Below are 27,527 nucleotides of genomic sequence, written 5' to 3' on the forward strand. Positions count from 1 at the left end.
CAGAGTGAAGTCAAAGCATCTGAGACTAGTATTGGGGCTTAAAAATGAAGACTGAATCATGTATTACACCTCTTGAGGAAGGAAGAAAAATGAACTGGATACTAGTAGATGGCTGTGATGAGATTTGTTTTGGGTAAGAGATACTAAAGAAGGGAAAGGGACCTGTATGTGCCAAAATGTTTGTGGCAGCCCTGTTTGTAGTGACTAGAAACTGGAAAGTGAATGGATGCCCTTCAATTGGAGAATGGTTGGGTAAATTGTGGTATATGAATGTTATGGAATATTATTGTTCTGTAAGAAATGACCAGCAGGACGAATACAGAGAGGCTTGGAGAGACTTACACAAACTGATGCTGAGTGAAATGAGCAGAACCAGATCATTATATACTTCAACAACGATACTGTATGAAGATGTATTCTGATGGAAGTGGATTTCTTTGACAAAGAGAAGATCTAGCTCAGTTTCAATTGATAAATGATGGACAGAAGCAGCTACACCCAAAGAAAGAACATTGGGAAATGAATGTAAACTGTTTGCATTTTTGTTTTTCTTCCTAGGTTATTTCTACCTTCTGAATCTAATTTTCCCTGTGCAACAAGAGAACTGTTCGGTTCTGCACACATATATTGTATCTAGGATATACTGTGACATATTTAACATGTATAGGACTGCTTGCCATCTGGGGGAGAGGGTGGAGGGAGAGAGGGGGAAAATCGGAACAGAAGTGAGTGCAAGGGATAATGTTGTAAAAAATTATGCTGGCATGGGTTCTGTCGATAAAAAGTTATTATAATTTTTTAAAAAAAGAGATATTTGTCTTGGGTGATCTAGAGGAATGTAGTAAAATTTCAAAGAAAGAGAAGTCGATGAGTGATGGTGGGGTGGCAAAGGAGTGGTCTGGAAATGGTAGGGAGGATAGTATACATGGAGTGTGGAGGGGGCAGGCTAGAGTGGGCCAAGGGAGAAATAACAAGAAATTATTTTGGCCTCAGTATATTGCAACTCAGATCACAAGAACAGAGAGAAGCTGAGTCTGTCCCCATGACAGAATAAGGAAATTAGATGATAGATAGAGAGAAAAGACATTTATATATATATATATATATATATATATATATATATATATATATATAGAATAAGTCTTGACATGATAAACCATGCCCTCCACTTAGATAGCAAGTAATCCAATATAGGTTAAACATGTGCAGTTCTTCTAAACATATTTCCACATTTATGATGTACAAGAAAAATAAGATTAAAAAGGAAAAAAAAAAAAACAAGCAGGCAATGAACAACAACTAAGGTGAAAATATTGTATTATGATCCAGATTCAGTTCTCATAGTCCTCTGTATGCAGATGGCTCTCCATTATAAGTCTATTGGAATTGGCCTGAATCACCAAAAGAGGGTATTTGAAGTAAGTCTTGGAGGAAGCCAGGGATGTCAAAGAAGTAAGGAGGTAAAACATCTCAGGAATGCAGAAGTCAGGATAGAGGCCCTAAAATGGGAGATTAAGTATTGTCTATAAGGAGCAGCAAAGCAAGTAAGTTGGATTTAGAAAATTGAAAAGGTAGGAAGAGGCAAAGTTGTGAAGAACTTTAGATACCAACCAGGTGATTTTATATCTCATCATAGAGATAAAAGAGAGTCACTGGAGTTTACAAAAAATAATATTGTCAAATCAATACTTAAGGAACATCATTTTGGTAGCTGTGTACAGAAAAGATAAAAGTGGTGAGACATTTGAGGCAGAGAAATCAGTTAAAAGGGTATTGTAGTATTCTAAGGGAAGGTTTGAAGTAGTTGCATGGCTGGAAGGAAGGGAGGATATGGGAAAAATAGAAACAAGATTTAATAACTGAATAAATATGTAGAGTGAGAGTGAGGAGTCCAGGATGAAACTTTGGTAGTAAACAACCTAGATTACTGGGAAGACTATGATATATATAATAATCCAGGTTCATTACCAAAGCTTCATCTTTTCATTCAGTAAAAGGAAGATTCAGAAGAGAAGGTTTTGAATTCAATTCAAAATGTCCAGTAAGCAGATGTGGGCTTGGAACTCAGAAGAGAGACAAGGACTAATTAAATAGATTTTGGAGGTATCTGTATAGAGATGATAGTTGAACCCATGGGAGCTGATGTTATCACCAAGAGAGACAGAAATATCTAGAAAAAAAAAAAAGACTCAGGTAGAGCTTTAGGAGATATCTAGAACCACAGAATTTAAGAATGAAGATTCAGTAACATACTGAAAAGAAATAGTTGGGTAGAAATTCATTTGTTTTTGGAAAAATATATTCACCTGTTAGCCCTCAATTTTAGAATGGACTACTGAATTTAATCTGCATGATGGATTCATTACCCATTAAGTCAACAAGCATTTATTAAGTGACTTCTATTCCAGTAACTGTACAAAGGGCTGGGTATAAAAGGCAGTCTAAAAAGTAAAAAAAAGTCTAAAAAAGTGCTGGGTAAAAAGGGCAGTCTCTACTCTCAGAGAGAGCACAATCTAAAGGGAGAAATAACAAATAACATGCAAACATTTGTGCAAACAAGTTATCTATAAAGGAAATTGAGGTAGTCTCAAAAGGCAGTCTTCTTGACAAAAGTAAGGTTTCAGCTTGAAGGAAGCCAGGAAAGTTAAGGAGATGAAGATGAGGAAGACCAGTGTCTCAAGTATGCAGGACAGCCAGTGAAAGACACCCAATTTGGGTGTATGTAAGGGGCAATAGGGGAGCCAGTGACACTAGATGTCTATAGAGTATGTCAAAGGGAGAAGGATTTGAAAGATAGGAAGAGATCAGGATTTATAAGGGTTTATAATATAATATAATAAATATATATATATATATATATATATATATATATATAATAACATAAATTTATAAAGAGACTTGCAGAAGATTTGATCCTAAAGATAACAAGGAATCACTGGAGTTTATTGAATGTGGAGGGAAAAGGTGAAGAGATTAGATATTCTTTATGAAGATCAGTTTTTAGATGAATGGAGTATGAATTGGAATTGGGAGAGACAAGAGGCAGGGAGACCAACCAGCAGACTATTAAAATAGTTTAGGCATGAAGTAATGAGGGCCTGGACTAGCATGGAATCAGGGTCAGAGGAAGGAAGGGACACATAAAAGAGATGTTAGAAAATGACAAGGCTTGGCAATTAACTGGATATGGGGATGTGTGTGTGAAGGAGGGGTGAGTAAAGAATCAAGGATGACATCTAAAATGAGAAGTCTGGAAGATTTGAGGATGGTGGTACCTGCAACAGGAACAGGGAATTTAGCTAGAGTTCTTCCAGAAATATGTATCTACAATATGTATCTAAATATGTATAAATATGTATCTAAATCTACAGAAATATTGATATTAAGGTTTTGCATCTTTAGCTAACATATGGTAGGAAGAGCTCAGAATTCTATTGTTTGGATTAATTTGTCTTATATTAATGCATAACAAAGACCTCTTATTTCAAGAGCTGTCTTAAGTCATACATTTCCATTTGATACTAATTGTTTTATCATGATTCATTTTAATGCAGTATAGTGAAACAGGATTTGACATTAGAGATTCAAACTTTAGTGATTTTGCCCATGAGTGTTGTTGTTCAGTTGTTTCAGTTATGTCCAAATCTCCATGACCTCATTTGGGGTTTTCTTGGCAAAGATACTGGAGTAGTTTGCCATTTCCTTTTCCATCTGAACCATCAGGAAGGTAAGTTTCTGACTCCAGACCTAGCACTCAGTCCCCCTGCCTCCCCTGGCGGTCAGTTACTAGCAATGACTTAATCTCCTTCCTGGTACTTTTCAACATCTATATGCAACCAGCAAGTAGAGCTGTGAGACAAGGTGTGGAGACTAAAAGGGAAGGCCTTCCTTTCTCTGAGTACCCCTTTTCTTGCTTCAATTACTCTTTTAAGAAGGCCTGATTGTTTTAGTGAAAGCCTCTCAATCACTGCCTCTCAGGGACCACAACACACTTTAACTTCAGAAGAAAAGAACAATGAGTAAGGATTTATGCCAGAGGCGCTGTACCTCAGAGAAAAAGCTTCCAACTTTTCTCTAAACCATCTTAGTTTATCTACTCAAGACTTCTACATAGTTTCGTGGAAAATTTTCCAATCTCTATGTATTATCTCTAGCTACTTAGCAATTTGAGTTATTAATAATAAAAATCAAAACTAAGATTATTTTATGATTTTAACTGGGGGCTGTGGGGAGGAAGAATTCCTTCTATCCAAGGATTGTCTTTTGCCTTCTTCCTATCTCTAGTAGCTTAATACAGTTCCTGTAACTAATTAGGCATTTAATAAATACTTATTGACTAATATTTAGAGATTTGTCCTTTATTTCTGTATATAATACTTCATTTACTAGCCTTTTCTGATATAGCCCTTCTGTACATAATAATAGACAAGAATCACATAGAATCTCTGCCATCTGTGGTCAGAGGGAAAAGTTGAAGCAATTCCTCAACTTTTTGCAGATCTCAAGGAGGAGTAACATTTCAACAAGTTCAACCACACCCAATCAGGTTTGTTTTGTTTTTTTTCTTCTAAATATGTTTGCTGGGCCTATGAAACCAAGCCTGCAGAGTCTTTGAACTCTGAACTCTGAACACAAAATACCTACCCTTGCTCTGAGGATTATTGAGTTATGTTCTGTAGAGGAAAACAAATACCTAATTCCAAAAATCTTGAGAGAAGAAGAAAAGGTGCTGTCCTTAGGACAACCTCATTTTGAGGCTCTGGTTTCTCCAAATAAACATGGTTCCCACTAATACATTAAATCAAGAAAGTTAATGATTCACAGACTGAAGTCTATCCTCCCCCCAAAAAAATATATTCCTTCTTTCTTAGGAAGAGTGAAGTTGATTTGGTTTAATTATTTGGAATCTGAATTTAGTATTCTCTTGTGAGATGAGTTGTCAGAAGGAGAAAAGACATACTAATTACCATTCACTTTCCAATAGGACTAGAATTCTCCTGAGTAGAATGTCAAATTACTTTGGTTTAGCTGTAGGAATGACAGATGTGGACTAGGAAAAGGGTGTGTTCTGCAACCTAAATCTGGAAACCAAAGTTTTGATCATTTATTTTATTTTGCTTTTTATAGGAGAGCTCTCTTGTCTGCTGTTGAGTGCATGATTCAGAGTATCTGTCTCCATGCTATCTAAAGTTTTTCTTCATCTTGTCTAGCATACCAAGAAAAGAGGTGGGACTTCAAATCCCAGAATTCATGCCATTAGATTTACAAGATTTTCAGAGCTGGGAAAGTCTACTTGAATCCCTAGTTATATGTAAAATGAGGGGATTGATCCATTCCAGTTCCCTAAGATTCTATGATCTTATTTGACCTTCATAATTCTTTGAAATAAGTGTTGTATATATTATTACACTCATTTACAAATGAGGAAACTGAGGATTTTAGAGCGAAAGAAGCTTACTCAAGTGATACATAGTTATTAAGTGTCTAAGGCAGTATCTAAACTCATATTCTAAGAAGTACATTTAATTTTACATTTCAGCCACATGTCTCTTAACCATTTATTTTTAATTTATGAAAAAAACCCACACCTAACATATTTCCATGTTACTACTGGTACTACAGTACATTTTCCACATATTACTGGAATTTTCCTATGTCTCAGACAATTGACATTCATTTTTGATTGTCTGAAATGTCTAGGAGTTTAACTTTTAACATAACTTATATAAAAGTTATTTTTTTTCTTTGTATATGTTCATATGCATATTTGCTGTAGGCAAACATTTATATTAAATAGGACATTTTTGGGGGGAGTTAGCCAAGGCTCTAAAATTTAGTAATTAATCCTGAAGAAAAGTCATTAGTACAATAGATAGGGCACTGGGCCTGGAGGCAGGAAGACCCATATTCATATCAGGTCTTATCAGGACAGTTATTATTTCTGTGTACCTCAATTTCCTTAACTGTAAAGTAATAACCTTTGCCCCCAAGAGTTGTCAAAGATCAAATGAGTTATTTGTAAAGCACTTGGTACATAGGAGGCACTTAGTAAAATGCTTGTTTCCATCCTTTCCTGTAGTCATGTGTGCAGAAAAAAAAAGTCATGAGCTTGAAAAAAAAAAGCAAGTTAGTATTTCTATCAATGAAAACAGTTACTATTTACATATCCTCACTTTGTTTTCTTGTCTCGCTCAAGTAGTAACTTCCATATTGATACTAAACTATTTTAAGCAGTTTTTAGAGTTGTTTTTAAACTTCTGGATCCTGGATAGTTTTATCAGACAATGTATGTGGTATCAAAAAATTCTTTTGGTCTGTGTCCAAATCTCATAACATTTTTATATTCAGTGATTCATTTTTTTCTCCACCCTGCATGTATATTTTTTACTATCTTTTTATTCCTTCCAAATTTTACTGAAGCCTGTTTCCTGACAATTTGAGAAGTGAGAAATGTCTGCATGGGGGAAAAAGTGGAGACACATGTTGTAATTTAAAAAAGGAAACATTGCTCAATGACAGGCAGATCAAAGAATAATCTTGTGATGTTTTCTTCTGCTCACATCATGTTCTCCCTTTTTATCTGTTACATTCTATTATCTAAGATTCTTCAGGTCAAGTCTTAAAATTCAGTAGTATTTATTGATTAATTGCCATCTTCGAGACAAGGTATGTCACCTTTGTTTTCTTAATTGTAAAATTGGAATACAAATAAGAAAACAAAGGTAAATTCCTTTCAAATATTCTATGTTCTAATATTCTGTGATTACACTTCCTCACCTTCTTTATGTTAATGTTTCCAGAACTGGATTTTAAAATGTTCATTTCTTACTTGTCCAGAAGAGGGCAGCTCAGTGCTAGAATCTCTTAAAAAAAAAAAAAAAAAAGGTCTAAATGTCACATATATAGGGTAACCCAAAGCTTTAGGGAAATTTCGAGTTATTAATACTCAAATTTTAAAACTACACTAAGATTTTTTGGGGACTCCATGTTTTTGTTTTGTTTTGTTTTTAAAGCACCTAGTAGAATAATATTGGTTCAAAGCTTGGGGATTAGGATTTTCATTTAACTTGTTAAATATTGGTATAGAGGAGGGGTAAAGCCCTTCTGAACATGTGCCCTGATTTCGAAATATTGTTGAGCTACTTGTTCTGAAAGATCATTATTGAGCTCATATTGATCTTTCATTATTTTTTTTCTGATACTGTTCTGACCAAACATTTCAGCCACTCTGGGAACTTCCAGGATAACAATGTCTTTCCATTGTTAGAGACTAGCAACTCATTTATAATGTAGAGAGGTGACTAAAGTACTCCGATTAAGTTTTTTGTCTATGGTCTCATGGCAAAAGCCAAAATGTGTCAGAGAAATGACTTGGCCCCAGGTCTCTCAGACTCCAAAGCTAGCTAGCTCTCACTTCACTATGGAACACTGCTTCTTAATACATACTGTTTTTTGATTAATTATGATTTTCTATAACAAAGAGAAGTGAAACAATGAATAAAATTATAAATCCTTTCATATCATGAGTTTTTCTTACATTTGTTCATTCTACATATTAGTAATTCTCCCACATATATACATTCTTCATGTATTTTCTGACCACAAACATTGAATATGTTACACTTGTATGGTGAATAGTTACAGAATATTACTGAAGAAAAGGAAGCAACCAACATAATTATTTAAAAAAAAAAATTTCCACACACGTCTATTATATAGTATTAAAATGTATTATGTGCAAAATCCATTCTTTATCATTTACACAAGGGAATACAACACAGAATGTGTTGGGGATTTTAGATATGTGACAAAACCAATGCAAAACAAACAAACAAAAAAAAAGATACAGATCATTCCAAGTAAGGGATAACTACACATCTTTACATGTAGCAGAGCTGTGTTCTTGTAATTGCCTGAACTTATCCACTGACAGAAGAACCATAATTTACTAGCACTCTTAAACAGGTCTTAACAATCACATGCAAATTTAACTTCAATATACATTTCTGTAATTAAAAGGCATTTTTCAGTGGCTTTCTGGATAGCCCTTTCTCCCTAAACAGCATCACTCAGTACACGTCCTTGTTTTTTATTCAGAACAGTCTGATGCTGTTAGCTTTGATTTACTGAGAGAATTAGTGTTATCGTTGATTTTCTTGGTTGGTTTTTGAAAAGTCTTTATGAAAGTAAATCACATTCAAGACAGATATTGCCAAATCACAATGCTTATTTACAGTACTTTAAGCAGACATGATTCCTTCCATCTCCCCTCCCCCCACATTCTGTAAAGAGTCTGAACCAGCAGACTAACATTCATTCCTAGGTCATGTTCTATACATTCTCCCTCTTCCTTTCTCTACATTCAGTTCTTCCATTATTCCCAGCATCATTTGTTGGTAAAAAAACAAAACAAAACACACTGTGCATGAACAAAACTCAAGATAACAGTACATCAGACTTATCTACAGGCATTTCGAGGCCAGTGTCAGTGATACAAGTTTTTAAAGAAACCCAGCAGTCTCTCATTTAAAAAAATCATCCAAATGTCCAGTTACAGAAAAGAGGGACTTCTTAATGCCATACTCTAAAACCAGCAAGAGATTTATTTTTGTATATTAAATGTTAAAAATCACATGCATAATTATAGAATATTTTATAGTTACAAAAATATTTTAAAAACCAACCCTGACAGTTTACCTGCAACTGCTATAAAAATTTCTATGAAATATAAAAACAGAGGCTTTTTATAAAAAAAAAAAAAAAATTAGTTGTAGGAAAGGATGATGCAACCATCCATAGAACTGTGAGTTAAGTGATGCACTGCATCGGACAGTCTTGTCAAACACCTGCTGGTGAAATCAAGAGAATACTAGCCTAAACAAGTTTGTCCAGCATATACACATATGCTTAAATCAAAATAAACCTGTCTAAAGGGTAGATAGAAAATAGACCTTAGGATGCTGTAATAATCAAGTGTCTGAAGGACACTGAAGGAGAAACCTAACATTCCAAGAAATTCAGCTTGCTTTGCTTGGACACAGTGTGGCTGAAGGTAATCACAGCCACTCTTGCTGTATGCATATTCACAATAAGCACTACTCACAGCTTGGCCATTGAGCAAAGAGCCTGCCTTTTCCAACCTTAGGTATGTGGCTGCCAAGAAAGCCACACTCCCAATAGCTCCTGTGTATTACTGGGAAGAACCCCGTGTCTCCCTATGACGTGGAGATGTTTTCTTCTTCATTGTTGGGGAAAATGACTCCATATGGATCACTCTTGATTCTCTTGTAGACAAAATGGAAGACGTGAGGTTGTGGCCGACTGTGCAGTTCAGCCTTGATTTTCTGGGGGTAAGTGTCCTCCGCCAGCTGTTGCCAAGTTTCGTCAACAAAAAGAAAGAGGCTGTATTCCTCAGGGTCCTCTACTTTAAACTTTTCAGCACAGAGTTGACACACATCCTCAGTAGTAATATAGGGTCTCACCAATAAGGTCTTTCCTGTGCAACCACTGTTGACCTCCTGGAAGGCAACTCTGAGGTAATTCTGTAGCATGAAAAAACACATAACCAGAAACAAAATCAGCACATAGAATACTGATAGCCCATTTTCTTGGTTCAAATTGGTGAAGCAGTCATTAATTACAAGACTAAACTATATCAAGGGATGTGAGTGAAATGAATTTGAATTTGCCAAGATGTGCCTGAGATGTTCCTTCTCCCAGGGAAGCAGTACTTTTTGGGAATTTCAGTGTCTGGGGAGAGAAAATATTTCACTAGAAGGAAATAATTCTGGGAACACTAAAGGCTTTAGTAATTTTTTCATATCAAAACCTTAATTTACAAATAGAATCAGTAAACGCAGTGAGCCATTTCAAGGCTCTGGTTGACACTGACCTCCTTACTTGTCAGATAACTGGTACCCAAATTATAGGCCTGAGAACCCATTCTTATGCTGCTGCTGCTTTTTTTTTTTTTTAAACTTTGCTTCCCCAAATTCAAGTGGGGATTTGAAGAAATACATTTTTACTTTTTGAATATTATGGCCTAAAGTATCATCTAAGGAACAAAGAAGATCAGTACCAGCTGTTAAATGTCTCTCTTCACACATACACATGCATGTTATTTTCACACTTACACCAGTGCTTTGTTTTCAATCCTCCCATACACATCAGCAATGATGATTATTGGCAAATTGTCAAACATACTTAGAGCTTTGAAACATCTCAACAAATTGAGCACATATTCTCTCTCCTTTGACTTCATTACAAAATGTCTTTTAAATTCCCATTCTTATTATGTTTTTTTCAGCAGTGAATGCACCCAAATCAAGTTCAAGTTTGGACATTTAATGCCATATTATCATATATTTGAAATTTATTTCAATTTTGTGTTTTGACAAATATTATTTAACTAATATATATCCATATATGTGTGTGTGTATATATTTTTATTAAAAAAAATTTTTTATTCCTTCAACTTCCTGGGATCCTAAGAGGATATGAAATAAATTATTTCAAAATTTTCAAAACTGATTAATAGAATATTGGCAAATACATTTTAAGAAAAATAAGCCTTCTGGGTACACGCACACACACACACTTTTATAATTTTTATTGGAGGCAAATTATGATAGGGTAGGGTATAGGGCTGTGGTGATTACAACCTCCAGTTGGCTACATATGTAATGTAAATGAAGTCTGAGGAAGACTATGTGGTTGATTCCACACAGCTGATGGTGCATTTCACACAAGAAAAAAAGAAAAATGCAATAAGACTAGTCAGATGCAATTTCTGCTGTATGCTATTAGTAAATAGGATAACTTGGGCAGGTAAGAATAGGGCAAAAGAACCAGATTTGGGTCTGAGTTTTCACAAATTTCTAGTCCTGGGACTCTTGGTTTTTTTTGTGAGTCAGTTGGGGTTAAGTGACTAATCCAAGGTCACACACACCTAATGAGGATTAAATGTTTGAAGTCACATTTGAACTCAGATCCTCTTGACTCCAGGGTTCTATTTATTGTGCTACTTAGCTGCCATAAGTACTGGTACTTTAAATCTTAAAGCTTTCAATTTCTCAGTTATCACATCTGTAAAACCAGAACAATAACACTATAGCCTTGTTGTCAGGTTCAACTGAAATAACATTTGTGAGAGTTTTTTGAAAAATATACATCATGATATAAACACATACATGACATGCCAAAGTGTCTGTAAAGCTGGTCTTTGACATGGACTCAGGTCTCACTTCTGATCAACAATGACTTTGTGACCTGAGTGCCTCAAGTAATTAAGACTATAAATTACAGAGAGTTTGTGGACCTCCATAGGCAAGGGGATTTCTTTATTAGTCATTCTCACCATTAGCCAAATTAGAGAAAAATTTAGAAAAAAAATTAGAGGAAAAAAGAGGTTAATGTTTCTACTATCATACAAGTCAATTGTTAACAATTTAGTAACAGTTTAGATGTTCTAAACTGCTTTTGTATTGATTTTTTTCCTTGCTGAGCAAGTTAAAAATAATCAGAATGGTCATTTTAAGTCTAAAGCTTCAATCTCCAATCATATTTGACTTTTGCAAAGCTAAAGATGTTTTTTGTTTGTTTTTTTTTTTTTTTTTAAAAGGTGAGCTCTTCAGTTTCTGCCCAATGAAGATATACAATTACTTAGAAGAAACATCAAATAATGGGAGTAGTAGTAAAGGCAGGGGATATACATTGGGGGTGGAGGAAGAGGGAAGGAGCTGAGGAAAGGGAACTTTGCTCAATTCCTCTGTTCTTCCCTTTTAAAGACATATGTCCTACTATATGTAATTCCAGGAAGATGAACATATTGCAAGATCTTGAGGATGTCTAAGTCATCAGACATTTGGAGCATTTCTTTTCATGACCCACAGGAGAAAAGACACACAGCCTTCCTTTTCAAATTCACGTGCCTATTAAGAAATTTCCTAGAAGTTAATTTTGGTGAAAAGCTTGCTGATTGAGCCTATTAAAGGACAGCCAACTCTGATCAAAACTGAACTCTCAGCTATTTTAAGAGGGATGAAAGGGAAAAAAAAGTGGGGTGATATGGCAGGGAAACAAATGGGCAAAATTTTTTCATTAAATTCTTATCAGTTCCATTCCATGGTCAGTGGAGCAGGGGTAAATATAAATGTCACCACTTCGGGGAATTTTAGAATTCAAACTAAATCTCAAAAATACAATTACCATGCGTACATTATGTCTACATCTAGATATCTAATTAAAAGTAAAATGTAGACCCCCCCCCTTTCCTCTTCTTTTAATTTTAATTCCTCTCTTCCATTTTAATGGGAGATTACCAATTTGTTTATATTAATGTATTCAAACAGCCCAGATACCAGTTTGCTCTTGATAATGGAAGTCCTAAACTGGAGACAGTAAGAAAACCTGGGGAAGAAGGTATCTCAGAAATTCCCTATTGTATTTCCTATCATAGCTGCTACCACAGCTGTTACTTCCCCAACATCACCTACACATCAGGAAACTAGTAAGATGAGGAGCAATCATAACCTGCTGTCAGCTCAAAGAGATGGGACAGCAGTAGAACTAAGTTTTGGTGCTGACTCCTCCATCATAGGGAAGGTGGCTTACCCTCTCGGAGAGCTTGCTCTTCAGCTAGACCCCAAGGGAACCAAATTCTGCCTTAGCTTGACTTCATTTTTAAGCGCAGCAAATCCAGTATTTTATTTTTAACAAAGAAGGAAAGAGAGAAGTGAAACTCAAGCAGAGAGAGTAGCTTAAAATACTTCTTCCCTCTTGGGCATTTCAACAAAAGCCGGAAACACATGGAATTTAATTTCCAGTGTACTGTTTGAGCCAAGCCCTGATTTAACACAACCACTTCCTAGTAGGTTAAAAAAGAAACAGGTGGAGTAGGGTAGAGCACCAGTCCTGAAGTCAGGAGGACCTGAGTTCTAATCTGGCCTCCAACACTTCCTGGCTGTGCGTCCCTGGGCAAGTCACTTAACTCCAATTGCCTCAGCAAAAAAACAAAAAAAAAAGAGAGAGACAAGCAATGTATTTTCCTTCATCAGCAGCCCCATACCTGAAAGTCATCAACAGATGGGATAGTTCTATTAGTAGTTCTCCGCTTATGCCACTGCCTGAGAGTGTCTCTGGTCTCTGAGCTTAGCAGGCGAGCTGCTTGTTCCTCCTGGAAATTCTTTATTAAGGAAAGTGCTCCATAAGCACTGGTCAAGTAATAGCCTCCTGTAAAAGACAGCAATGGATGATTTTTCAAAAGAGACCTTGGTAATAGAATGATTCTAGTTTTTCTATGATAAAAATACATAAACTGCAATCAAAACAAAATCCCTTCTGCCATTTCTTTAACAATAACCTTTTTATTCACATAAATGGAATATATAGGAGCTTGTTTCACAAAGAAATTGCCTAACAGAATCACTATTGACCACACATTTCTCTTGGTCACATGAGCCCGTTTTGGAAAAAGAAATGATAATTTATTCACCAATTGTGGAATCATATTCTCAGAGTTGGAAGGAGCTAAAGAAGTCACTTGGTCTAACCTGAACTCAATGGGTCTACAAAAATTTCCAATACAATTTTAAGTTTAATCTGCATGATTGTGTTTTCTTCATTATTAAGTCTAAAAATCAACAAAACAATAAATCAACCTTTGATTTGTGACATTTGCTGATTTCTCTGGTCTGTTCACCTTGAAAGATCTAGTTGAAGCTGGTTCTAGCAGACTTCTGCCAGGATCTGATCTAAGAATCACAACAACAGGGTTAAGACCTTCTCAAGTCTGTATCCTTTTAGGTTCTAGCAGAATGCTCTGCCTGTTCAATGTACTGTTATGTTAAGTTCAGTGCTATTTGTTTTTTTTTTTTTGATCAGTAGGTATTTAATGAACAATGTGCTACATCTCACATAACTGATATATTCCTTGCCTTCTCAAGGAATGGAGGGAAAGAATAGATGGGAGGAAGATAATTTGGAACTCAAAATTTAAAAAAATGAATGTTAAGAAATGTAATTGGGAAATATTTAATGAAACAAATAAAAGTCTTATTTCCCTGAACGAAGTCCAGACTTCCCTATTCTGGTGATAGCCCCATTATTGTAGTCACCCAGGCTCAAAACCTCAGCTATTTTTAAGGTCTTTCTTTCTTGTTTCCTTCCCACTCATACTTAATTTGGTCATCAAATCCCATCAATTCTGCCTCCAGAAGCTTTCTCAAAGCTATCCTTTCTTTTCGGTTCCCATTTCCCACTACCCTAATTTATGATATCATAATCTATTTCTTGACAATGGTCTTCCCAGCTCCATTATCTACAACCTCCAGCTTTATCTTACATATTTCAGATTCATCTTCCCAAAGACACATTAGATTGTCCTGTTCAAAATCTCTCTAGCTCCCAGTTCTTTGCCAAATGAAATTATTTGTACTTTACAGATGTACTACCCTTCAAGATCCTCCATGGAGGTAGTGAATTTGGAGTCTGGGAACCTGGAGTCAGGGTTCAAATTCCAGCTTGATTACTGCCTGCTACTTTCATGACCTTTGGTAAGCTACTTAAATTTCCTGAATCTATTTCCTAATTTCTAGAATGAACAGATGAGATGACCTCTAAGGTTTCTTCTTATTCCTGCCTTGTACACAAGTATTTCCAGAGCCACATTAATTCAAGTACCTTTCTTCTGCTGATTATTTCCAGTTTATTTTGTATAAGGCTTGTTTGGGCACAGTTGTTTATTTGTTATCTCCCCCATTACATTGTGAGCTCTTTAAGGTCTGTCATGTAAGGACTGTCATTTGCCTTTGTTTGCATCCTCAGGTGCCTAATACAAAATAGGTTCTCTATTTACTAATCATGTGGCTTTGACCTACAATTCCACCCCTTTATTTTCTATTTCTTTGCATATACGCTGTGTCCTATTCATATTCCTTAAGCAAGCTTTCCTCCTTGCTTTTCTTATTCCCTAAAAATCTACCATGCTCATTTCTTCTCTGCCTGCCCATCAAAACACTTTCCCTTCTCAAGTCTCAACTGAAATGTCACCTTTTCCATTAAGTCATTCCTGATCCTCTGCGCTAGAAGTGATTTCTCAGGCCTGGAAAGACTTATGTGAACTGATGCTGAGTGAAATGAGCAGAATCAGAAGATCATTATGTAATTCACCAACAATACTATATGATGATCAATTCTGATGGACGTGGCCCTCTTCAACAATGAGATGAACTAAATCAGTTCTAATAGAGCAGTAATGAAATGAACCAGCTACACCCAGTGAAAGAACTCTGGGAGATGACTATGAACCACGACATAGAATTCCCAATCCCTCTAGTTTTGTCCACCTGCATTTTTGATTTCCTTCACAGGCTAATAGTACACTATTTCAGAGTCCAATTCTTTTTGTACAGCAAAATAACTGTTTGGACATGTATACATATATTGTATTTAACTTTATTTAACATATTTAACACGTATTGGTCAACCTGCCATCTGGGGGAAGAGGTAGGGGGAAGGAGGGAAAAAGTTGGAACAAAAGGATTTGCAACTGTCAATACTGAAAAATTACCTATGCATATATCTTGTAAATAAAAAACTATAATAATAATTTTTTAAAAGAAGTGATTTCTCATTCCTCTGAAATCTTGTAATACCTTGCATTTCTTTTGTATTATATGCTGCCTTGTATAGGGGCTTATTTTTTTCTGGGGGGGGGGAGTACACGCTTTGCCTTCATACATCACTTTTGTGTAACAGTCTAAAGTTTATAACAATTCTACATCTTATTTTCACCACTGAGTTGAAAGATCTTTGAAGTTGGGAATTCAAATAATTTTCTTCCCTCTTCACCCCCTATAATCTAGCACAGTGTCATCTGCAAGTGATGCTTTAATAAATGCAATATCAGAGTTGAGCTTTATCTCCTAAAGTAACTAGTACAGTGTCCTGCATATAGTAAGTACTCCATGAACAATTGGTGAATTAGAAGGACCACATGGTACAGAAAGTCCTAGGAATCCAAAAGATGAAGAAATATGAATTTGGGCTGTAATAACCAGGAAAGCTTTTGTGGAGAGGGTAAAACTTGAACTACACCTTGGTGGGGAATTAGATTTTGGGGAGGTCATCAGGGTAGAGAGCTTTTCTTACAAAAAATTGTTTGTTTTTTTAAACTTCAAAACTTATCTATTTGAGGAATAAAGAGAGATAATATAGTATAAAAGAACTAAATTTATTTAGCTTAAAAACAAGCAGTATAATTTCAGCAAAACTACTACCCTGACATTAGAATGCATTTAAAAGGGATTTTTTACATTATATTTTTTCAATAAAAGTTAAGACATGCTTAGTCAGCAGGAAAGAATTGTAGTCGCTGCCCAACAAACTAATGAAAGGCTTAACTTAGAAATATAAAGTTTAGGATGAGTAATTCATGATCAGTGGTCAGCAGCCTTGAGCTCAAGGCTCTACTTTAAAGGAAATCTTGCTGTCTGCATTGGCTTCAACTAACTGCTCCTATACTTTTACCAAAATGAATGAGACAGCATAAGGGAGGGTAGCAAAAAGGTAGAAAGATAATTAAATGTTACCAGGAGAAAATATGGGAGAGACAGACCCCAAATGAACAGGATAAATTTTAGTAAAAGTATCCTCTAATTTTCTTTTTTTTCCCAATTACTTTAACCCCCAATTTGAATACAGGAAAATAAATAAGAGATATAAATGTCCTTTAATTTTCTTAAGTCAGTTTTTATCTTTTCCTACACCCAAACTACATAAGAATCTCACTCGCCAAACAAACATTTTGAGAGCTACTCACTCCATACCCCCTATTTGGCATTGTATTATAACAATAAAAGTGGCAGAAGAAAGGAAATGAAACCATAGAAATTATTGTCTATTTCTTTTAGTCCCTAGAGACAAATGCACATGGCTTTGTCCAAAAAGGGAGGTCAAGATAAAAATAGTGATGGGGAAGTGTCTTCATCATTTACCACTGAATTCCTGATTTCAAAGTTATAAGTGCTATTTAGAGTTGGGAGAAACAGGTGATAGCCAGGTCAAGAGGAAGAAAAAAAATTCAGTATTAGCTGGATCTCTGGTGGGACAGGAACTAAAGACATTTATTACTAAGCCTGAATCACTACAGGATGTCTTCTGGTTCTCATCCTACTCTTAGGGTTAGCTATGGGTGACAAGGAAATAGGAAGGAAGGAATCCTACAGGAGCCAAAATCAAAAGCTATTTTCTAGTTGCACCTGCTTGAATTGTGATTGTATTTTGGAGAGTGGGAAGGAGTCACATTTTTTGATGATCACAAAAATGGCTGTTGACCATTTTGGTCCGGTCTATTTTCAGTAGCTCTTGAAGGTTGAGTGTTGGTGTTATACATTTCCTAACTGCTATGAAAGAATGTCGACTTCTTTCCTTAACTAACCCAAAATAAACCTCATTACAAATAAAATCCTTTAAAAAAAAAACACAGAAAACACTGCATAGGTTCTGAATTACATGTTTAGAATTGAAATGGTTGGGACAGGAAAAGTTCCTATCTTATTTCTGGTCACTTACTACAATGCCTTCAAGTTTCAAATGGTCCCTATTTTAATTGTAAGATATCTTATCAATGGATAAGTGGGAATCCAGTTCTGTCTAGGCTGAAAAAAGTATAAGAAAAGTAATAAATTGGCCCTTTATTTCTTCACAAACCCATCAGAAATATTTCTCCTGATAGAAATAAGTGATTTACTCTGCTAAAGCAAAAGTTCTTAACCTGGGACATGTGAATGTGTTTTTAAAAAATATTTTGATAGTTCTATTTCAATATAACTGGTTTGCTTTGTAATTCTATATATTTTAGGCATTTAAAAACATAAAAAAGTATTGTAAGAATGTATATATAGGCTTCAGATTAATGAAAGGGTTCATGACAAAAAAAAAATACTTGTGTATTAAAAGATGATCCTAATTTCTTCGTCATATCAAACTCTTTCATTCGCTGATTTTCTGTGGAGTATTTTTTCTAAAAACAAAATATATTACGCTATTATGACTTAAAGAGCATCCCAAATGTTTTCATTAACAAGTTTTTACCTTCTCCATGCAACAATGATGGATCTAACAACTCCATCATGTACTCAATTTCTGTATCCAGTTCAAGCATGTCACATTGTGCTATTACATAGGTCAACACTGGCAAGAAGTCATCTGCACCATACATCCTCCCTAGGATAAAGAAGGAAGACAAAGAAAAAAATCATTACTAAAGGTCATTTTTCCCTCTCAAAATGTATATGTTGTATACTGCTTTTAATAGACTAACGTCATTTTGGGAAAATTTATGTATGTATGTCATTTATGTATGTGGTGATGGGTTTGTTTCTGAAATTCTCCAGGATTATTACATCCACACACATACCCTCTCCCCCACATATCCCCCAATACACACACACACACACACAGACGCACACACGCATGCATACACACACAGTCCATATTCCTGTCATCTTCTATTGCAATCCCATACCACAAGTTTCTTCATGAATTTCTACAAATGAATTAAAAAAAACATAAAAATGTGTTTTCCCCTTTCTAGGAATCTCAATTGAAATTCAGTTTTCTGGACTAACAATTCTCTCAGAGAGAATATTTTGTATGACAGAAAACATAATTGAAGGCACTTTCTATATATAAAAGAGGGTTCTGTTTCTGTGGACTCAGACATTTTCAACAGTGCCTTAAACATAGTTAAATATTAGATAAATATATGTTAAAGAGGATCATAGAGTGATCTAAATCAACTCCCACATTTTCAAGATGAGGAAACCAAAGCCCAAGGTTACAAAGTTATAAACGGCAGAATATAGATCTGAATCTATTCTGACTCCAAATAGTGTACCTTCCAATGCACCAACTTGCCTTTGTTTATACATTTGATTTGAATCTATCATTCTTTTCTTTAGTAGATCTCATATCACAAAATTTTATTAATATCTAATACTAGAGAGGCAATTTGATGTAGTAGATGGAGTGGTTTGATAGTGCTGATCTTCTTTTTCCGCCTATATACTCTTTCCTTGACTTTTATGACATGACTTTTTTTTCCCAATTTTCCTCATACCTGACTAATTTATCTGTCTTTTTTATGAGAACATCATTCATCTACCATCTCATAAGTGTGTGTTCCCTGCCCCTTATGCTCAGTTCTTAACTCTTTTCTGTTTATTATCTCTCTTGACAATGGCATATGGTCTGATGCATTCAATAGTAATTGAATGGTGGTTCCCAGATCTATATATCTATAATGCTAACTGCCTGATGGACATCTAGAACTGTATGTTCCATCAGCCTTCCCATACTAAACTTGTCTTAAAATGGACTTTTCATTTTCCTCCCCTAATCTCATCTTCTTTCAAACCACTAGCATTCCAAGTGACGTAGATTTGTAATCTGGGAATAACCCCTTTCTCTCATTCCCCATATTCAATCAGTTGCCAAGTCTTACCCATTCTGTCTCTGAAACACCTCTTCTATTCATTTCTTTTTCTTTTTTCACTTCCTTAGTTTAGGTCCAGATCATCCCTTTCTTGGTCTCCTGATTTCACTGACAATAAGACTATCAAGTCTTCTTAAGTCATAGGTCTGACCACATTATTCCTCTGCTAAAACCAAACCAAACTCTTAAATGCATCTATATTGCCTAGAGTATAAAATGCAAACTCCTCAAATTGGTGTTTTAGATTCTCTATAATCTGAACAGAACCCATCTTTTCCAGCCTTTCTATTTCCTTCCACCAACCAAACTGGTTGGTCTAAGAGTCAGGAAGACTTGGATTCAAATTACATGTAGAATACTTACTAGTTGTGTGATTATATTAAAATTACTTCACCTCTCTAAGTCTAAAGTACCTCCTTATAAGTCTTGAGGCTGAAAGAACTGAGTTCAAATTCAGCCTCAGATGCTACTAACTGATCTCCGGGAAGTCAGTTAACCTCTGCTTGCCTCATATGCTTTCTCATATGTAAAATGGTGATGACAATAGCACCTACCTCCCAGAGTAGTTACGAGGATCATGAGACCCCTGTAAAACACTTAACAATAGCTCCATGAATAACAAAAGCTATTCTCCAGGCTTAAAATACACTATTCCTTTGTCAAGTCTCCACTGTTAAGAAACTTCTTCCTTTAAGGCTTAGCTCCAGTTCCTCATCTGTACACTTCCTGAATGTTATAGAACCCTTGTAATCTAGTCATATATTTCCCCTATTCTTTCTGCTTAAAGCAACTTCACTATGTAGAAGTTTATAATGATATTCAGAATGATGTGATGTATATAACTTGGGGATTCATGGCTTTCTTTATTCATCTTTACTAATAAGTTAAATGAAATGTCTCTGTTTCTAAGCCCAAAGTATGTAGTGTTGGAAATTTTTTTTTCATTTTTCAACTTTGTAATTCAGAGAAGATATCTAGTTATTTTACCACAAAGAGAATCAGCTAAGAAACAAATGTTTCAGGTTCTTTTCCTCAAGTTCATTATTTCCTATGAAATATATCTGTAGCTCATTTCTTTAAATACCAAGATACATGATTTTTAATAATTTTTTAAAAATGCTCATTCAACAAAACCTTTTGGAAATGATGTAGCTTTGATCTCTGGATAGTCCTCACCTGAGTTATTCTCCATGACTGTGTAAATTAGTTTACAGACTCTCAGCAGCAGCATGACTTTCTTTTCAGGAGAATACATCTTCTGCATGGTCATGAATTTGACCTTGATCTTTTCAACATCCACAAAATCTGGAGTTGGAGCAAACACACCCAGGTCCTGGGGGCTCCTCTGTCTGACCAGCTGCAGGTTCTCTTTTAACTGTTTCCATGAGCCATCAGCAGTATGGAAATCTTTCAGCATGGCTTCAACATGGCTCTTCAAAGGTTTCAAAATACATTTGTGCATGGCCTTTTCCAACACGATATCTGAGAAGGAAATGCAGAGAAAATCAGTTACACAGTTTTAAAAAGTCTCAAAACGAAACGACACATAGGACTCTAACAAGGAAAGTAGAAACTTTTTCCATTAACAGGTAGGGACTAAACAATTTTACATGATATTTGTTAGTAGACTAACAGGGGGCTACAGGGTCACATAGCTGTTAAGTGTCTGAGGCCAAATGTGAATTTAAGTCCTCCTGACTCTAGTGCCAGTATTCTCTATCTACTTTGACACACACACACACACACACACATATTTTCATCCTTCATTTTACTCTGAAAACATGTGTTTTCAGAGTAAAATGAAGGATGAAAATAGATGCATTTGGACCTTGCATTATACTATATGCATATACATATATAGATATGTTTGGGTGGGGTGTATTCTATTTACAACTAATCATAAACTGATAATTTTTTTGTTTATCATTTCAGAGTTCATGCAAATCCCATAACTTCACATAGTACTTTTTCACAATCTCATTAATGCAGTATAACTGTATTTACTATTATGACTATCAAAATTCATATGGTACTATTTGGATAACTATTCATTTATAACATTGGTTCTTTGGAAAGAACTGTACTCTATAATATTATTTTATCTAATGCTATTTCCATGAAACTTTTTAACAACAGAGTATGACCATAAAATAATTCTCTCATTCAGGCAGCAGAATGATAGTATTAAAACCACAGATAATTAGAAGAGGAAACCTATGTTATTCAAAAAAATAGCTTAAAGAAAAAATAGACAGATGTCATCATAACAAGTCATTTGTCAATTTCTACAATTCTCCCTCTAAAACATCTCTTTTCATCCATCTCCTCCTCAGTCACAGTGCTTACTATCACTCAGCAGCTACCCAAGTGGTATCTTTGTTTCCACTTTTCCCCAATTCAACCTTTTTTTTTTTTTTTTTTTTGCTATATAAAGCCCTTGACAAATCTCGCTCTCGCTCTAGTTTTCCATGCTTATTCTATGTCACCTCACTTTATATATCTCACTTCATACACTTTGTGTTCTAGCTAAATTTCCCTACTTGCTTTTTTATGTCCCATTGCTATGCTTTAAATGCTTTCATTCTTCATATCTGCCTCATGCAATCCTAATTCAAGGTAATTGGGGTCAAGTGACTTGCCCAGGTTCATACAGCTAGTAAGTGTTATGTGTCTGAAATTGGATTTGAACTCGGGTTCTGACTGCAGGGTCGGTGCTCTATAGTTGCCCAATCCTAGCTCTTTTCAAGGTTCAAGTGCATAAATTTTTCTAAGTCTAAAAGGAAACAAAGATACAAGCAGCCTCAGTTGTTAGCCCTTCTCTTCCTTAACTACAAGAGGAAAAATCAATACACTGTGGCCATATCCTTTTTGTACTTAGTTGTGTTTTCCCCTGGTAGTATGTATCATCCTTGCCAACAGGACTGTTTCATTTCTTTACACATGCAGTGTCCTACATAGTACCTGACAAGCATAGTAGGCCCTTGATGATGTAAACTGAGTAAGAATGGGGAAAAGGAAAGAATCCTTGAATTTTTAATCAGAGAAGAATCAAAGTTTGAATCCTAAGTCAAGAATCTGAATTGAACCAATTTGTCTAATCTTTCTGAGTTTAGGTTTCCAGATCTGTAAGATGAGGGATAAGAAGACCAGTGCTGTAAAATTTCAGAGTTGTTGTGAAGATCAGATGAGATGTGTAAAAGAGAAAAATAGGCAAGGACAAGAAAAGGACAAAAATAATATTTTTCTTAAATTCTCTCCTCTTGAAAGCACGAGGTCTTAACACTTTTTTTTTTCTTACTCCAATATCCTGACACCAACATTTGCATATTGGTCCAAAAATCCAGTTTTTCTTAAAGGTGGGGAAATACTAAACTACAGAGATGGGGCCTAATCAACTGGACTGATAAAGAGAGATTACAGATTAATATATGATTTCGTGAACTAAATTAACAAAAGGTTAATCTAGGAAACTGCCTCAATATTTAAAGTAAAGACATTGGCCACAGTTACTTTTTATTTAAGTCCTAATGGAGGCTTCTCTGGGTCTCCTGCTTACAAGGAGAACACAGATTACTCTTTTTCTCCTTGCAGTCTCAGATGATAACCAACTTGAGAAAAGTAAATCTGTATAATGTAAATCCTAGTATTTGACATTAAAGATAAGCAGTTATGATAACTTTAAAAACTTTCCTCCTGACTTTGTTAATGACCTATAGGTACTCCCCCAAACTATCACTGGTATGACTTTTACTAATGTCACTTTTTCCTCCCGAGACTGTACTCACAACTTCTTATCACATCCTCAGATTTACTTGATAATAATTATTTTAACAAAAAAGCTGAAACACATGGGATGAGGAAAAAGTCACCATAAGGTTGAATAATAATATAACATTATCTTCCATAGTTAAAAGAAATTACTTGTTTATGGTTTTAATGTTTACTCTCATAATGCTAATCATCTCACATTGTGTTCTGTCTTATCCACAATGTTACAATGAAACTAATGGTTGTAACTTCATAGATATAAATAGATTAAGCCTATAAAAAGAGAAACAAAAATAATTTGCTCTGACTTCAGGCTGACTACACATTGACTCTGTATTAATTGTGGTTTTGTTTATCTTCAAAAGGGAATTGAAAATGTTTTGGTAAATGACTGAAAGGCAGTCTAGTTTCCTGTCATTGCTGCTAGTTGTTTTTTTGGTCACATGTTACTCTCTGTGACTCCCTTTTGGGGTTTTCTTGGCAAAGGTACTGGAGTGGTTTGCCATTTCCTTCTCCAGCTCATTTTACAGACAAGGAATTGAGTCAAACAGGGTTAAGTGACTGGCTTACGTAGTCACACAGCCAATATATGTATAAGACTGGATTTGAACTCAGGATCTGCCTCCAAGGTTAGTTCTATCCACTCACTTCATAGAAGAGCATATTATCCTTTTTCTTTTCTTTATCTGTAATGCTTATAATACAAAACATGAGTCTTGACCAATGAGTCCTTCACCCAGCCAGCCCATTTGTTCCTATGCCCTCTTCTTGTACTGATTGATAGTAACAAATATTCTTTGTGCCTACAGCTAATACTCTAAAGCTATTCTGTGTTTCCTCAGAGCCTCCCCTAATATCAGTGCTAATGCAGAGGACCCAAAAGATTGGTACTCATTTAGTATCTTTCAAGTTCTTTCTTTTCTAGAAATCCTTCTCCAGCAGGGTAGGGGGTTATCTTGCTCTCCTCTGTAATTTACCAAAATTGGCTGTTTTCTTGAAAGCTGCTTAACTGTTCTTTGTGAGAACTGTCTCCAAACACACAAATGCCCAGATCTATACATCTATATACATTCATAGTTACATTTATACATATATACACTCACATATATGTAAATATCTATCACCAATACCCATTTTAAGGGTTGTTTCAAGGATCAAATAAAATATATCTATATCTAATCTCTGTATAACTATATGTATATATCTATATCTATACCTATGTCTATATCAATTTATAAATAATCCTATTTGATCCTCAAAACAACCCTTAAAATAGATATTGGGTATTATTATCCCCATTTTATACATTAAGAAACTCATAAGTCTGAAAGGTTTCCTCAATGACTAAAGTCATAATGCTAATAAGTTTCTTAGTTGGGATTTAAATTCACCTTTCTGAATCCCAAGCGCAACATTCAATCTGCCTATATAAAGCTGTTTCCTGCTACACAATTAAGATGAAGAATAATGTTTCTTTACCATTGTGGAAGCTCCTGTCCAGGCCTCTTTAATCATACTCTTTCCTAACTTCTCAAACAGAATTATAATAAAGGTTAGGTGTAAGCATGTGGGGACAGACATATAATTTTTCTTTCTTATCTCCTTTCTGTGCTTTAAGTATAACTATAAAATGATGAGATTGACAGTCACGGGTCTTATTACAGTCTCAATCTCATTACATTAGTCATCCCAGAAGTTCCAGGACTACTCTCTGTATACTACAAAGTAATACATGATGAGCATCTAGTAAGGAAGGATACAAGTCTTATTGAACAGGTTCCATTTGCAAAGCCTTCCTTATCTTACTGAAGAGCCTGCTGGGTAACTGAAGATTTTCTCTTTCTTCAGATTGAGACTAATGGTCATGATTCACAAGTATTTTTGGTGGAGAGCAAAACCCTCTGGGTATGAATGAGATAGGACTGAAGATCATTCAACAAAAATAGGGCCTCAAACCTAACATTTGGAAACAATGCTGAACCCACAGGCAATCTAAAAATAATGTGATTGATACAAGGTGCTTTAAAAATAGATCTGTGGGGGCATCTTTGGCTTTTATGTTGTTTTTATTCCTTTCTGCTTCTCTCAACTCCTCTCAGAAAGTTACCTCTTACAACTTAAAAAAATGTGAGGAAGATAAAAAACAAAACAGTAAGATGAACCAACATATTGAAAAATCTGATATATAGGCAATGTTCATCACTTTCAGATTTCCACTTCTTCAAAGAAGGGATAGAAGTGTCTTGTTAAATTTTTCTTGATGGGGGGGAGGTCAAGCTTACATTTCATGCTAATTAGAGCCTATTAATTTTCTTAGTATGGATAACTGGACTGATTTTGATTTGATGCTGGCTAATTTTGCAAGCTGGTGAAAGGCAGTTAGAAGCAAAGAAAAGGAAGCAGGTACTCCTCACTGTGATCTAAAAAGTGCACACAATAAATTTGGTATGACCCTTCTTCTCTCCTCTGGCCCCATGCCCTAGAAGTTAAAACAACTTAAAAGTCAACCAATGCAAGAGTAGGTCACCTTCTTGGTAAAGAAATACTACTGTTTTATCTAAAGACTAAAATAATCCAGGCTGTGTCTCATAATTGACTCATTTTATGAGCAGGCTAAATGGTTTGATCCCTCTATGGGTGAGACATTTTCCTCTGCCTATGAAAATAATAGCTAGTATTTATATATCACCTTAAGGTTTACAAGATGCTTTTCAAACATCTCATCTTTGTCCTCACAACATTGGAAGGCAGGTGCTATTATTATGCCCATTTCATAGACAAGGAAACTCAAAAAGAGATTAAATGACTTGCTTAGGATCCACACAGTCATTTAAATGTCTGAGGCTGGATTTGAACATGGATCTTCCTGATTCTAGTTATATCATTTTACTGTCCTACCTAGCTGCCTTTGTCCTTTTCTAGGACCTCACACACTTCTAAGATCTGCCACCCAACTTAATAATCCTTAATAATTAATTAAACAAATTAATCAAATTAAAAAAGAATTATTATATCCTAGACTGTGGGAATACAAAAACAAGGAATGAAATAATTCTCACAAAGATTAGTATATGTACTTACAAGTACATACATAAACACATACTATATATAAAAAGTGAATAAAATAAATGCAAAGTAGTTAAATACAAGGAAGCTTGAAAAACCAGGGAGGACAGAAGATGGTATCAAGAATCAGTGATTCAAAAACAGTCTTAGAAACAATGAGTAGAAAAGATCAGTGCAAATATAGAAATGCTCCTTGGGGAAAAAAAAAAACCCAAAACTTTTAAAATAGTGTGTCCATCTTGTTCTTGAGGGAAGGAAGGAAATTAAAGCATTGTGGATATGAAATAATATATATCCTGTCTTACTTAAATGATGTGTTTTATTTATTTATTTTTTGCTTGTTTTGCTTAACTGACTTTTTTCTCTTTCTCTTTTATGATTTGTTATAAGGGATGGGAACAGAAGGGAACATGCTGGGAAATTCAAGTGATGTAAAAACAAGATAAACACATAAAACATGTGCCCTCTAATACTGGGTCAGCAGTACCACACCTAGATTAACACAATCTAAGCAGCATGGAGTGGCTAGGACTTTTCTTCTAAGTAGAAAGATTGTTATTTAAACACTGTAACTAAATTGCCTCACAAAAGAAATATATTTTAGAAATTAATGGCAGAGTCAGAAAGCTACATTATTTTATATTTTAAGGCATACTTTGTCTTTCAGGTATATATTGTATATAGATAGATACATCTCTGTCACTTTATCTGTTTATCTTTAGAGGCAAGGTCCTGAGGTGGCACAGTGGATAAGGGCATAACTTCTATCAAAATCTGTCTACCTTAGTTTCTTCAACTGCAAACAGGGATAATATAATTGCTATCTCCCAAGATTGTTGTGAGGATCAAATGACATTTATCATGTATAAAATGGTTAGCACACTACCTTTTGTAGTGTTTGATGCCAGTACCCATTTTCATACCCATCTTTTTCAAAGAATAAAAATTTGTAGAAAACAATATCTAAGGGATAGATAGAATGAAACCGAAAATCAATGTGCCAATATTTCAGAGTAGGAACAATTTTGTTATTCTTGAAATAAAGACAGGCAAATGAATGGAGTGATGAAGTCAACCAAGTGGGATTTCATTTGCATATGTAATATCTATCTGTTATGAGTTTTTCTAGTATGAAATTTTACCACTGGAACTTTTGGATTACTTCCTGTTAAATTAATATTATTGAAGGCTTAAAAAT

At 35.1% G+C, this 27,527-nt stretch overlaps 1 protein-coding gene and 1 long non-coding RNA gene across 7 annotated transcripts in view; one reads left to right on the forward strand and one right to left on the reverse strand.

The window, feature by feature from the left end:
- LOC116421452 overlaps positions 1-27,527 on the forward strand; it is a 43,947-nt gene that overhangs the window by 12,458 nt on the left and 3,962 nt on the right. Inside the window, exon 2 of the long non-coding RNA XR_004231817.1 lies at positions 14,442-14,552. This is a non-coding gene — a long non-coding RNA (uncharacterized LOC116421452). The remainder of the gene's footprint in view (positions 1-14,441; positions 14,553-27,527) is intronic.
- The window catches only part of RIN2 (Ras and Rab interactor 2), a 214,610-nt gene continuing 194,792 nt past the window's right edge, over positions 7,710-27,527 (reverse strand). For 5 of the 6 annotated variants that reach the window (XM_031951053.1, XM_031951055.1, XM_023494867.2 and 2 more), the window contains 4 exons: positions 20,672-20,977; positions 18,094-18,225; positions 13,067-13,230; positions 9,094-9,542 (listed from right to left, as the gene is read on the reverse strand). In XM_031951053.1, coding sequence (XP_031806913.1) covers positions 9,216-9,542; positions 13,067-13,230; positions 18,094-18,225; positions 20,672-20,977 — 929 coding nt within the window. In that variant the 3' untranslated portion in view covers positions 9,094-9,215. Of the gene's footprint in view, positions 9,543-13,066; positions 13,231-18,093; positions 18,226-20,671; positions 20,978-27,527 lie in introns of all 6 variants that reach the window. The other variant, XM_031951051.1, reaches the window with a different exon arrangement.

The sequence above is a fragment of the Sarcophilus harrisii genome, chromosome 2 (assembly GCF_902635505.1).
Source record: "Sarcophilus harrisii chromosome 2, mSarHar1.11, whole genome shotgun sequence".
Taxonomy (NCBI): Eukaryota; Metazoa; Chordata; class Mammalia; order Dasyuromorphia; family Dasyuridae; genus Sarcophilus; species Sarcophilus harrisii.